General features: G+C 41.4%; 1 protein-coding gene across 8 annotated transcripts in view; it reads right to left on the bottom strand.

Annotated features, from left to right (window-relative positions):
* The window catches only part of NF1 (neurofibromin 1), a 2143703-nt gene that overhangs the window by 254488 nt on the left and 1874849 nt on the right, over positions 1-14366 (bottom strand). For 5 of the 8 annotated variants that reach the window (XM_078679713.1, XM_078679717.1, XM_078679716.1 and 2 more), the window contains one exon: positions 7323-7418. The exons of the other annotated variants lie outside the window; for them this stretch is intronic. In XM_078679713.1, coding sequence (XP_078535839.1) covers positions 7323-7418 — 96 coding nt within the window. The remainder of the gene's footprint in view (positions 1-7322; positions 7419-14366) is intronic. 8 annotated transcript variants of the gene reach the window in all.

The following is a 14366-nucleotide window of genomic DNA, read 5'->3' as shown; positions in this document are numbered from 1 at the left end:
TCCCCCATAGTTCTGACCAATATGCGACTTTAGCGCAGGTGATCGAGTTATACAAAGTCAGCATCTGCTCCGGGGACCATCGTCCCAATCTGCGACCAAAATTCATTATAGCCCCTGAGCTCGATACTAACTTGTTACAGCGCTCCTTGATCAATGGTTTACAACTTAAACCCCTATCAAATAAAATGCCCAAATATAAAAAGGTCTGTACCTTTGCCAGGCTTGTTGAACCTATTTTATAATTAAAATGTTTCCCTAAATGTTTAGGGCCCACCTCCATAACATATGATTTAGTCAGGTTATCAGATAAATCTAAACTGTTCATAAACGCTACAAACCCATCTATCAGACGTTGCAGTCCCAATGGGGTGCGTGCCATCAGGACCGCATCGTCTGCGTAGAGCAAGACAGGGACTGATCTGCTTCCTATTCTTGGCGAGTCCACTTTTAAATTAATTAAAACGTTTTCTAGGCCGTTAATGTAAATGGAGAACAGGAAGGGTGCCAGAATGCATCCTTGCCTGACCCCACTGGTACACTTAAAAGACTCCGTGTGCCCTCCTTCCAGATTGTACCTCACTTTTGCAGTTGTATTCTGATGAAGGGCTCTCAAGATATTAATGAGACCCACATCAACCCCTAGATTGGACATTATGGCCCACAGCTTTTCCCTATTCACGCAATCAAAGGCTGCTGCCAGATCCATGAAAGCTAAGTATACCTTTTCCTTGTTAGCTACTGTGTATTTCGTTACCAGTTGGTATAGATTTAAACATTGGTCAGTCGTGGATCTGCCGGCCCGGAAACCATACTGGACGTCAGTGAGGATATGGTTTTCTTCTTCCCAGCTCATAACACGATTCAGGATAACCCTGCCCATTACTTTAGCTGTTACATCTATCAAAGAAATAGGCCTATAAACACTGAGGGCTATCCCTACTAACTTTTTTAAAAATAGGCACTATTGTGGCCGTTGACCATGAGTGGGGTAGGCCAGAAGCTATGGCCGCATTAATCACTCTAGTCAACACTGGTCCCCACAATTCCACATTGCTTAGAAAGAGATCCGGTGGAATCCCGTCCGGGCCTGGGGCTTTATTTCGAGTGAGGCCCTTAATGCCCCCCCACAATCTCTTTTAATGTGAATACAGGCACCTCTGACCCACTCTCATTGATTTCCTCGTACTCCCCAGTCACCGGTGTCCCTCTATTATAAACACCCATAAAGTGTTCCACACACTGTTCAGGGAGCACGTTGGACGCTAACTGAGGACTATTTCCATCTTGGAAAGAAGGTCTATTAATTATCGACCAAAAGGTGGAAAGATCTCTTCTTTCTGCTGCCCCTCTTAGGTCTTCTCACGTTTGAGTTTGGAGCGTGTTCTTCCGGCGCCTTACTGCCTGTTTATAGAGTAGTCTACAGTGTATGACCCTTAAACCATCTCTAGGCTTATGTTTGAGGGCTGCTCTTAAATTCTTTTGTGCTATGGAACACCCTCTATCAAACCATTTGGGCTTAGTTGTTATTTTTCCCCTCCCCGTCGTACGCATTAGGCTGTCTACTAGCCGTCCTATCTCTTCAAATGCCTCGACCAACAGGGGCCCATTAATCTCTAGGTTTAAGCACACATCTAGGTGCGGTTTCCCCTCTTCCAAAAGTGTTTTATAAAAACTATCTCCATCCAGTTTGGCCCATTTTAGGCGGCGCCCCTGGTCCGTGACAGTCTCCCTAACATCTCCTATTCTCCTCCTTGTTTCTCTACTAACCCGTGACACTGCCACTGTCACTGTTAGAGGATTATGGTCGCTAAAACCACTACAATCAATGTTAAATCCCACAATTCGTTGTTTTAACAAGTGGGATACAATCATAAAATCAATATAGGAACAGTGTCCTCTTCCTTTAAAAGTAGGGTTGACCGGTCTGTTAGGTTTAATAGATAACAGATCCATTGAATGTTCCATTCCATGGTTTTTCATCATCTTACTTAGTTCCCTCCCTGCTACCATATGGTCGAAGTGGGCTCCCTCTTCTATGTTACAAGATTTCCAATTTTCCGTAAAACGTATCAAATTTGAGCACATGTGGCAATTAAAATCCCCTGCTATTAAAATCAATGGGGCCGTGGCGTCCTTTACCCTCTCTCTCTGTGTCCATAGTCTTTCTTCCAGCTCTCCCACTCTACGTCCTCCCGCATTATAGAAATTGACTATAATTAAGTTAAGATCCTTAGTTTTGTACTGCACCGCTAGCATACAGTCTGATTTGCAGTTTAGGTCCCTCCAGGTCCCATCCAGACTCAGATGGACCCATAAAAGGAGACCCCCCCTTAGCTCTGCCTGCCGTTGATCTATCAGCTGGGACTCCAAACACTTTATATCCGACCAAATAAAAATTAGTCGGTTCAACTTCCCAAGTTTCTTGGGCACAAATTACATCAAATTTGTTTACGTATTCCAGCCATTCGGTATTTTGAAATTTGGCTGCAAGCCCCGCCACATTCAAGGACAGTAGTTCAAGAGTGCTCCAATGGTTCTTGGGGAAGGATCCAGGGGCGAAGAGGACCCATTAGATATATTAATATTAATATCCGTGGCTCTAGATACGTTACATGGTGCCACATATTTCTTATTTGGGTGTACTCCCTTTATGATCCCCCCTCCTTGTGTACTTAGTTGTGGGTCGCTTTCCTTGACTATCGTATCCTTGGGTAGTCAGTCTACTTCGCTGAGATGTCTACCCCAGCTCAGGGGTGCATATTTGTTGGATAGCGGAAGAGCACCTCCTTCCCTTATTTGGGCTGTCAAACTCTCATGTGTACGTGACACCTGGGTGCAGTTGGCCTGGTTCTCATTCCTAGCTCTATGTGTCCATCCCCTTCCTCTATTTGGCCGCTGTGTCCACCCCCCACAATCTTCCCGGTACCCTCCTGTGGTCCCATTGTGTTCAGGCTTATAGAAGTAACTCAAATCTTGCGCCTGGATGTTTGATCGCATGCCTTTATGTTGGGCACTGGTAACATGCTGTACTGCCCTAGGGTCATTGAAATTCACCACAATACAATCCCCTGCTATATTTTTCTGCTTGTGTCCCACCCAGCTCACTCTCCTTACAAACAAAACCTTACATTGAGCTTCTCGGGGCAGAGACCTATTACAATTTAACCAGTGTAATGTTTTGTGTTTCAATTGATCATAGGATTCCTCAACTTCTATTTTAAGCTCTGGAACCCCCGTCAAGATCGTGACATATGGTGCACAGTCTGGGGTAGATTTAAGTTGGACTGCAATTTCTTTGCACTGTTCCTTTCTGTCCCTTCATTAACACACCCCTCCTGTGATCTTTCATCTTCAACGTTCAATCCCTTGCCTCCCAGTCCCCCCCCTGCTTTTTCTTTCATCTGAGGTTTTGCCGCAGTGGGTCACCCAGGTGTTTCAGTAAGAATTATGTCCATTTGGCCCTCTTTTTCATTCCCCCTTCCTATACTTTTCCGATGGTCACCCCTCTTTATTTTATCATCTATACTTCCCAGGGTATCCAATAACACCTCCTCAGCCTTCCCTAGTCTATGTTCAATCGCTTTAAGTCTGTCCTCTAGAGGCTCCAAGTGAGCTTTTAAAACGGCCTCCAGCTTCCTCCAAAATGGATCATCAGTTTGCGCAGTGGCCACTGCCAGCTCAGAGGCAGTTCCTTCTTCCTGTCTCACTAGCAAATTGTCAACATTTACACTTTCCTTTGTGACAATTTCCTTCTGCGTTCTTTGCGGACAGTTTTTCGCCTTCTTCCCTTTCTGTTGGGGACCCACTCGAGTAGATCCTCGCTTTCTTTTCGCGGCAGCCCCCCTCAAACGCTCAGCTAATGGGCAGGGCTCTTCAGACGTTTCCACCCCCGGGGAGATTGATTAGCTTCCAAGTTCCGTGAAATTTTGGAAACTTGGACGGTCTGTGTACCTGTGGTCTCCTCCTGCGGGATAATTATGATGTCACTCTGGCCTTGTTTGTCCGGCGTTCGTGCTTTCTCAATGGCCCCCAGGGAGGATCTTTTTGAAAATACTGGGTCCATTGAGAGGCGACGTTCTGTCAGCTCTATCTCATGTGCCAAGACTGAAGAGGCTCTTCTAATGAATTGGTCCAGAGTCCCTGCAACATACCCTGCCACCGCTCCTTTCCTTCCAAAACCATTACGCAACAGCATGTTTGCACAAGAGTTATTTCAGGTAGCAGGGCTTCAATTAATACCAAACCAAACACAGGTTAACTTTTACAGTGTCCAGGGGCTTAGTGGGGGGGCCCAGCCCAGCCTCGACCTGGCTCAAACGGGCTCGCCCGCGCACATCCCGCATGATGGGAGGCGTTCCTCTGCTTTGTAGCGCCTCTGGGCGCAGCCTGGAACGTCACCGGTGGTCCCTGGGGCACCTGGGGGATGTAGTCTCCAGCCGTCCCCCTCACGGCGATCGAAGTGGCGGAGTGAGCCCCGCAGCCGTTCCCCTCACAGCGAGAGCTTTGGCAATGCTGGGTCCAGTAAGTCTGCAAAAGAGTTTTTGGTCTCCCCAGATCGCTCGGCGCTCCTCTGCTTTGTAGCGCCTCCGGGCGCAGCCTGGAACGTCACCGGTGGTCCCTGGGGCAACTGGGGAAAGTAGTCTCCAGCCGTTCCCCTCACGGCGATCGAAATGGCGGAGTGAGCCCCGCAGCTGTTCCCCTCACGGCGAGAGCTATGGCAATGCTGGGTCCGGTAAGTCTACAAAAGAGTTTTTGGTCTCCTGTAAGTCAATTCAAGTAGAACCAACTGTTATTAATGGTTGGCCTGCATTGAAATCGCGATATACAGGATTAAGTAAACAGAATTTTAGGATAAATGTAATATACATTTTCCATCACATCTTATTCATGCATAGGGAGCTTAATTTGCCCTCCTTCTTCTGGGTATTAGCAAAATGATGTCTAATAATTCTGTTCTGCAATATTTGCACTAGTACTCTTGTCTGTACAGGTGATTTCAGAAGAGGATGTATGTATACCTGAGGACGTACAGAATAGACTGTACCCCCGCTTAATATTCTGCATAACCCGTTTACCAACTAGTCATTCTCAGCCAGTCCAAGAAGAAACAATTCAGCCACCTCCCACTGTGCTGTAATCAAATTAAGGAGGTTTCCAGTAAAGCACTTTACCTGGATAGATGCCTCTGTGGTGGTGCTGGCAGTGCAGCAAGATTCTGAGCTGCTTTCTGTACTCATGCCTGAGGGTGTATCTTAAGTTCGAATCTTGAAGTTGTCAATAAGTAGGTGGCATGGACCTATTATTCTGTGCCAAAAGAAAAAGCTTTTGGATCCATGAAGAATATAGAGAATGCACTGACACCATAGAGTTCAAGACTATCTTAAATATCTCAAAAGCCTTGTCCACAGAAGGTTTTCATTTTCATACTGTATATCCAGCAACTTAACCTGGACTGAGAAAAACCTGAAAGTTATCACAGAGGGAACCTCCACACACATACTGCAATGGATGCAGCCACGGGGACCACAGTATGCAGAGTGATTTGGTTCTTGATATGGTCCTGAGCTGACTTTTGAAGCCTCTGCATATTAACTGTCATACCAGAAATAGGAAATTAGGCAAACAGCTAGAAAAATGACTGTCCCAAAAACACACTTAATAAACAAATATCTAGTTCTCCTCTACCTGGTGGAAGGACATGAAAACATCTATACTTTAGCTTTAAACACATGGACAATTAGTGACTGGATGATTAAATAGATAACAGGAGTTTCTAGATTCTGGCACTGTTATCTGAAACAGTTCTGGCTATCACTGGAAATTAACACTTAGTTTCCCTGTGTCAAGTGTAACGCCTCAAAATGAGATAAATAGATATCCCTCTCTTTAATATGCTTTGTATATGTGTTACATGAGAACAAGCATTAACGTCAGTCTGTCATAACCACATAAAAATGTATGCCCATGACCATTGTAACATAAACCAACAACTGTAGCAATGTTTAAATCATAAAGATCTTGTGTTCTTTGAAAAGAACCCTAGAACCCAAAATTCATTCATATTAAATATATTTGTGTATTTTTCCCATAATCCTTAATGACTCTGTAGTCCTATTGAATACAGAAGAGAGTAGCAGCGCAATATAAATTCAGGTGCCACAAATATGCAAAGATATTACATAATCCCACCAAGCGGTTGGTAATATTGAAAAGAAATGATCTGTGAGCATATAGTACATATTGGAAGCTGACTTCTTCTCAATTACATAAACATGATGCTTTTTATAGTAATTGAAATGCAGGTGAGTCTCAGCCACGCCTGTACTAAAGGCCAGAATGTCACTGAAGAATGCAATAATTAGAACACCTTGGACAAGGCTTGAACTGGCAAGTACAAAATCATATATAAAAGCCAGGTTCATACAATGTGGGAGTCTGTCCGATTACAGTAGCTTGAATGTACGATCTGCAGTTTCTTTGACATATGACGTTTCTAAAAATATTGATGCATATTACTAATTATACCATTCGGAATGTGCTAAATTCTTGATCGTGTATTAGTTTGATAAAAGATGTTGGTCTTTATTGATACTTGAAATGCATTATATACAAAAATCATAAATAGAAGGAGGTTGAAGAGAAATATGCGGTACAGTAGTAGCGGAGTTAATGTAATGCTTGGCCCATGTATTTACTATAACTGGAGGAAATTATTTTTACCAAACATATAACACTACCCTGGGCTAGCAGGAGAGAAAGCCTGCACACGGCCAATAAATAGTGATGCACAAGACTAGATGATGCAGCCACTTGTATCCATGGACTAATATCGAAACATTAAATTGTTCTGAGAATTAAAAATGTTTTTAAGATGATGCAGAGGAAAAAGGGTCATGCACCAGAAAATCCAATACATTTTGAGCAAAGCTCTTGACTACTGAGAACACCCAGGGTGGAAATCTAACTGCAGAATGTTGTGAGGGCATTTGCTCAGCCCTTAGATTGGAAGAATGGTTATGGCACCAATTATAAGCTGCACATAACTCCACCCTGGAGATGCTTAAATACTGACCCAGAACCAGTGTGGCAACTCCTCTTAAATCCTTCTTTGAAGGTAGACTCTGAGGATGATCAAGGATAAGGAAAAAACAAAAGGAGAAATCGATGCATGCAGTGGGGAATTTACTTTGGCCAAAAAGTAAAGTTATCACCGGCCTTACGAGTGAAGTTTACTGAAACGTTTCCAGTGTTCCAAAGTCCCAGAGTCCATTGATGTAGAAGAGTTACTGAGATAATGAAGCTCAGATAGCAAATATACTCACGTCGTCATCACTTCTGGTTGCGCAGAGGGCAGGAAGAGTTGAATGAGTATCAGAAGTCCCCTTCTGACATGAGGGAGAATTCAAGATGTTGTGAATCTGTAAAGAAGACAGTAACCATGAGAAGGTTTACTTCTCAGATCCTATCAACTAGGGCAAAATCAGGCCCAGTTATCAAAGACCTGCTTTAACTTGACTTTGAACAATCCAACCTCCCTCTTCTTTTGCCTGCTTTTTAACACTATAAAAAAGAAGTGCATGGAACTCACCTTAGATGTGGTTCATTCCTGTCTAACAAGAAGTCAGACTTGTCCATGTTGCCTAGTCATTCTGATGACAAATGACAATAATGCTGGTAGTAGGACACCATCCAGACATATCAATAGCTGAATTAAAGCTCATCTTTTTTTTATTGATGTAAAAACACAGGCATGCACCCAATTTATCAGTTTAGTTATTGTTTGTCGAAGTGAGAGTCAGGGCCGATAACGCTTCACAAAAAAAAAAATACAGATCATGGCTTTGGATTTGTGGAAAGGGATATTACGCCTTTCATTCCCTTAAACCAAATTTTCTGTAATTAAGGTTCTTATGCAGCACTTTGCATTAACTATTTATTGTGCCTAGTAATCATAATTTGCGTGAAATTGAGGAGTGACTTAAGAGAGCATTTTCAGGTCTTCAATGAGCAAAACTATTACCATTTCAAAATGAGGTAATAAAAGATAATACATCGCTAGATTTATTCATATTTTAACAAAGAGAGCTTGTATACTGCTTCACAATGGCATTCTTCCTGATAACTACAGATGTAATTGAAACCCTGTCTCAAATAACCCTCTGTAAATATTATGACAAAGGTACAGTTGCCACAGAGTGAATGTCCTATTGTCACAACTGTTTCAAACAATTATGCCACCACGCACAACTAAAGTATGGCAAGGTTTAATGCAGCAGCAAAAAACAATCATTCACTGTGTGCATTGTAGATAACAAATGACAGTGATTGAGAATGTGTGCCCATTTTTGTCCGTTGGTTTTCCATTGCCATTTGGAGGTTGCACAATACAGAACAATTCTGCTCTCACAGTGATTGGTGGGTCTGCAGTTTATTGTTGATTGTGTTCAGCTAAGCTCGTTGGGTTGTACTTTCAAGTTGGGCACAGAGGAAGTGCTGCTCAAAAAATAATTCCAATTACTCTATTTTCAATGATGACTTTTTAATTTTAGGTGTGATGTAATAAAGGTATAAGAATTAAAGAATTAATGACACTTTAAAGTTCAAAGGACAACTTTTTCAGGACAGCTGCTCTTACGATGGATATCCTCTTAGAAATCTCCAAGCTTTAAAGTGAAATGACAAAAAAACGGATCCAGATTGTCTCCAGTAAACACATCTTTAATTTGTGGTTCGAACACCTAAGAAACTAATTTGAAAAAAGTATCTATTTTACTATAATTACTTAGTGACTGCTTTAGTTTTCCATGGGTTGGTTGCATTCATTGCTACAAAATAGGTTTCAACAATCAAAGTCAAGAAAACCATTGTTCAGTGTCTTGGAAGCTTACAGTTTCAACAAGCTCGGTTAGGCTATAAGATAGGTATTTTATGGTATTACGAATTCACCAAATGGTGTACATATAATGGTAGAGTTGGATGGCAGAAACATTACTTACTGTTGCCCGTAAAGCTAGGTTTTTACAAAAAGTAAAGATGATCAAACATACTAGAGATCTGAAGAGGAAGACTGTTCTCAAGTCAAGCTGCTTACATTCTGAACATGTGGCTGACCAGATGTGTGTTGGAGGAATAGAATGTTTACAAGCAGAGTGTAAGATGAACAAATCTTCCTCAAAGGACTGAACTTCACAAATGTATTACTGAGGTAGTTTATACCATGATCATCGGAAGCCCTATGAACAATGGTGAAGGATATAAATACAATGTATTTAAATTGGAATCCAGTGAAGCGGATTGACAGATGGTGAAATACGTTACAATCTGTTCAGTTTCAGGAATGGCCAAGTTGATGTGCATTTCCACATTGCTTTAAGAAGTAGGGCAAGAAGCTATACAGACAACCATTATATGAAGCATTTTAGGTGGTGCCTGAAAAATATTTTGATAAGCTTTTGACAAATTATAACTCACCATCACTCAGTTCAGTATTCAATTAACACCTACATAATAACTACCAAGATCATGTAAGTGGACAGTGGCATTTGAATGGTCATTATAAAGCAATAGAAAAATGACTCTGGAGAAAAATGAAGTCATTTTTCAAAAGCGTAGCAAACATTAATTAGTGTAATTGTTCTGGGTCTGCCCTGCAATAGGACCATATTGGCACACTATTCACGAGACTCTCAGGGAACTCACGGGTCTTCCTAACATGAACACATGGGAGGCCTGCGCACTAGGAATTTTCCGGAGACGGAAACAGCACAAAGTACCAATTCGCTTTGCTGGCAACACTATTGGCAAAAAGAGGCATAGCTATGCACTGGCGAGCTCCTGGGGGACCTCCGATAGCAGCCTGGGTCGGAGCGGTGAACAAATGGGCAGCAGCAGAGGAGGAAACGCCCAGGGAGCAGGTGGTAAAGGAAATACGCAAGCGCCGCATATCCATGGAGTGGACCCTATTGCTACACCAATTCGAACAGCAAACAACTCACCATATAACTGCAAGTGTGCATCTGGGCACAACAATGCAACTACTCACATACTAGATCAACCAGATAGACGGTAGAGGCTGGGCAGGTCCCAACCCATTGACTTCACACGTAAAAACAGAAGAATACGCAGAAGCCTTGAAGCCCTATCCGACACATAGACCTCAGAATTTATGAACACTACCCCAGTTAGACTCCCCAGTTAGTAATTAAGCATTATAACCAGTAGTTAACACAGTGGCAACCAAAGGGAAGGAGATGTATCTTCGTGTGAAAGGACATGCAAAGTTGGGTGATACAGTTTATGTCAGCAATTATACTATGTATTAGATAACAATCAACCCAGAGACATGACCATGGTTCCACAGATCCGAAACAATGCCAATTCACATGTACTATCCTGCAATGTGTTTCTCTTAAGAAAATGTTAATAAAACATACTTGGCAAAAAAAAAATTGTGTGGGTGGCATGTGCTACATGTAGTAAACAGAAAGAAAGCAAAGTTTATCTCATATCTGATTCCTTTAATGCAAAGAGTGGTAAGACAGGTAAAGGTTATTCCTTCTTTCCTACTTTTAGTTAGAATTGCTTTGTTGTGGATCTGCTATTTAACCGACTCATTTGGCCTTTAGGTAAAAAATAAAACAATTATATATACATGAAAGTAAATTGCCTTGTATGCATAATCTCTCAATAAAATGGAAAATTCCTGGAAACTGACACATATTTGCTAGTTGGGTACAATTAACTGGAAATGTGCAGATCTGAGTTTGTAGGATAAGGCTCATGCACACATGAAGTACAAAAATATTTGTGCAAGTAAGCATAACTTTCAGGCAGATTCTACTAGTGGTTAGAGAACACTGTGCAAAGCCTAGTTTAAGCCCAACAATCGCATTTATAGATCGAACCAAATAAGCAACAAGATTCTAAAACAACTTTAGTAATCTTATGATACAAATGCTAATTTTGGAAGTGTTTCTTATGCCATAATACACTGAGTAATCAAGCTTCTTTACTAACAGCTGGTTAAGGGCTTTTGACTTTGTGCTGTGATTAACTGCTCCAAAACCTTGGTAAGTGAGATATGGTGCAGATGGGCGCAAGAGTCATAACAGTATTGTTAATCCACAAAATCTTACAAATTATACACAAATGGAGATTCTTGAGAATAAAGGAGCTATTTTACCAATGCCTCTATACTTATGTAAACACTTATTGCTCCTCCAGTTGGCAGATAATGTACTTCCTTGTAGATCACCTGTGTTTCTCGAACTCTGTTCCAACTAGAATAAAAAGTTGTTATGAGTAAATAATGGCTATGAAAGTCAGATTTTCTACCTGTGAGAAGAGGTGGATCATTCACTCTTTTAGGATGTGTGCGTTCCGCTTTTTAGAGTGGTGGAAGGGAGATTTTCTTCTGGTTAAGTTATAGTATTGCGGGATGCCAGTCACCTGTCATTTAAACCTTTTATCCATAAAAGGGACAGAAAAAGTTTCACTTTCATATCTTGGATGTGTCAAAGAACATATGCCATGTGAGAATGAGTCAAGATTGACCCTTACCCGACACACCCTTGATATATGGAGTAAGACACATTCATCTGCCTCTTTAAAAACTAAGGACTTCGGAGGCACATGCTGTGATCTAAAAAGATGCAAAAATGACAGAAATTATGAAACATTTGACAAAATAGTTGAATGAAACTCCAGAAAAAAAAAAAACTGTGGCTAGCGTCACGTAGTACCTGGGTGGCTAAATTGCTAAAAAACGTTCTTGAGCTAGTGTAACTATTTGGAATAACTCAATTATGAAGTTACGGCAGGAATTACTCATCAAAAAATATTTGTATGCCTTTTCACACTGGGGAATTGCCTGAAAACTATGGAAAGTCCTGGTCACATATTGAGAAAGCTCAAACACAGGAACCATTTGAATCATTCCTAAACTAGTAAGCAACTAATTTTATTGCAGCTCAGGGACTAGATACCTGTAGAAAGTAGAAAGAGGATGCCAGTGTTATTACAGCAAAATTTTCTTGGCAATAGATAGGTTATGGAGGTCAAACAAATTGCTGCTCCTATTCCACGGGACTCACAACTAAATACCGTTGGACACTATGACCTCTAAGAATGCCAACTGCAGAATCTTCATTTGTAGGAGTGAAGTTAGTACCCATCTTCTTTATTTCTATGTTCACGGACAATTAGACTAAGTAGCTTGAATTAGTGTTCCACCTTGACATCAGCTATTTACTACTATCTATATATGGACCTCTTTGTTGTTGAGAATGATCAGGCTGTCACAAAGTGAAGAGAAATTAAGAACTGAGGGGCCCAACCTCCAGAATGAATAAAAAAAACTAGCAGAATTTTCAGGAAGTTTGACGTCCTGAGGGAAAAAGTGGCACCATCACTCCTCACTCCAAGGTATGAAAAGAGATTGTACTGTGCTGTGTTACTAAGCTTCAAGATGTCCTGGCAAGATGTCTTAGTATGAAAATGGCTCAAAGTTTCCTAGCAATAAGGTAGTCCCTCTTTTTCTACAAGAGTGCATGCTTGAAAGTGCAAACACGATGCTATTAGAGGACAACTCATAAACTGAGAAATCTGCTACAAGTTGTATTATGCTAACACTCCAAGCACACACATGTTAATTTTCAAACATAGATAGGCAGAAGGATATAGCTGAGAAAATGCACAAAAGCTAAATGCCATCATCCATGTCAATTTTGTTAGAATAAATAACACTGTGTTTGAAGAATGGCTGAAATACCTGGCAGTCAAGGCAACTCAGACGTAAAACTTTACCAGGAATAAAAACATCCTGTCTTGCTAAACAGTAGATGTTGCAGTTGTCTGAAAAAGTGTCTTTAGCACTGCTTGCCCTACATTGGCTTGTTTGTGTGCTAGTACATCCACACACTAGTGTTTGTAAATGCGTGTGATGCAGACCAAGTTTCTGCTTTGCAAATGTCCGCTACAGGAATGTTACCGAAAAAGGCCATAGATGCCCCTTTTTTGCGAGTGGAATACGCTCTAGGGAGTGAGTATAGATAAAGTTCTTTTAGGTTTTGCATAGCAACTTTGAAGGCACTTAACATTCCATCGTGAAATGCTTGATTTAGAAATAGGATTGCCTTTGTGAGGTGGTGTAAATGAAACAAACAGTTGCTTTGTTTTAGGAAAATCTTTTGTTCTTTCGATATAATACAATAAAGCTCTTTTGACGTCAAGTGTGTGAAGAGCTTGTTCTGCTACTGAATCAGGTTGAGGAAAGAACACATGTAACAAACCTGTTTGGTTAATATGGAAAGCAGACACCACTTTGGGAAGGAATTTGGGATTGGTGCGAATAACTATCATATGTTTATGGAGCTGAAAGAAGGGTTCTTCCAAGTTAATGCATGTAGCTCACCAACTCTCCTTAATGAAGTGATTGCAATGAGCAATGCAACTTTCCAAGAGAGAAACTGTAAAGGACACTTATGTAGTGGTTCAAAGGGTGGACCCATACATCTTTTAAGTACAACATTAAGATTCCACATTGGTGCCAGTGGTATTCTTGGTGGTGTAACTCTTTTAAAGCCCACCATAAATGCTTTGATAACAGGAAGTCTGAACAAAGACAAATGTTGTCTGTTTTGCAAATACGCAGCTACTGCTGCAAGGTGCAATATAATAGATGTGTAAGCTAGCCCACATTGCTGTAGGATTAAAAGGTAATAGACAATGTTCCGAACAGAAGTATTTAGAGGGACTGGAGGTGAGATGTAGCTTTTGATGTGGACCTACTGAGTTCCAAGAGGGTGGAGTACCATGGTTGACGAGCATGTTGGAGCTACCAAAATGAGTGTCAGTGATGTTTGCCTGAGTTTCCGAACCAGATACGGAAGTAATAGGATAGACGGAAAAGCATAGGCAAATATCCCGGACTAATTCATCCATAATGCATTGCCTTTGGAAAGAGGGTGTGGGAACCTGGAAGCGAAGTTTGGGCATTGTGTGTTGTCTACTGGGGCGAACAAATCTATTTGTGGGTATCCCCATTGTAGAAAGTATGGAAGGAGAACTTGGTGATGAAGTTCCCACTCATGTATTTGCTGTCTCCTACTCCTGGGAGGTGTTCTGCCAAAAGGTGATTCATTGCCCAATGTCCAAATTCTCTGAGACAGGCATTGTAGTTGGAGAAAGTGTGTCCCCCCTTGTTTTTGTACATAGTACATTGCTGTCATGTTGTCTGTGCGGACTAGGACAACTCTGCCTGTGAGATGAGACTGAAATTCTTTCAGTGCTAGAAACACTGGTAGAAGCTCTAGATAGTTGATTTGGAGATGTTTGTGTTTGTCGTCCCATAGACCTTGAATTGTTAA

The sequence above is a fragment of the Lissotriton helveticus genome, chromosome 3_1 (assembly GCF_964261635.1).
Source record: "Lissotriton helveticus chromosome 3_1, aLisHel1.1, whole genome shotgun sequence".
In the NCBI taxonomy this organism is placed as follows: domain Eukaryota; kingdom Metazoa; phylum Chordata; class Amphibia; order Caudata; family Salamandridae; genus Lissotriton; species Lissotriton helveticus.
The sequence above is the reverse complement of the archived record's forward strand: the minus strand, read 5'-3'. Positions and strand labels throughout refer to the sequence as shown.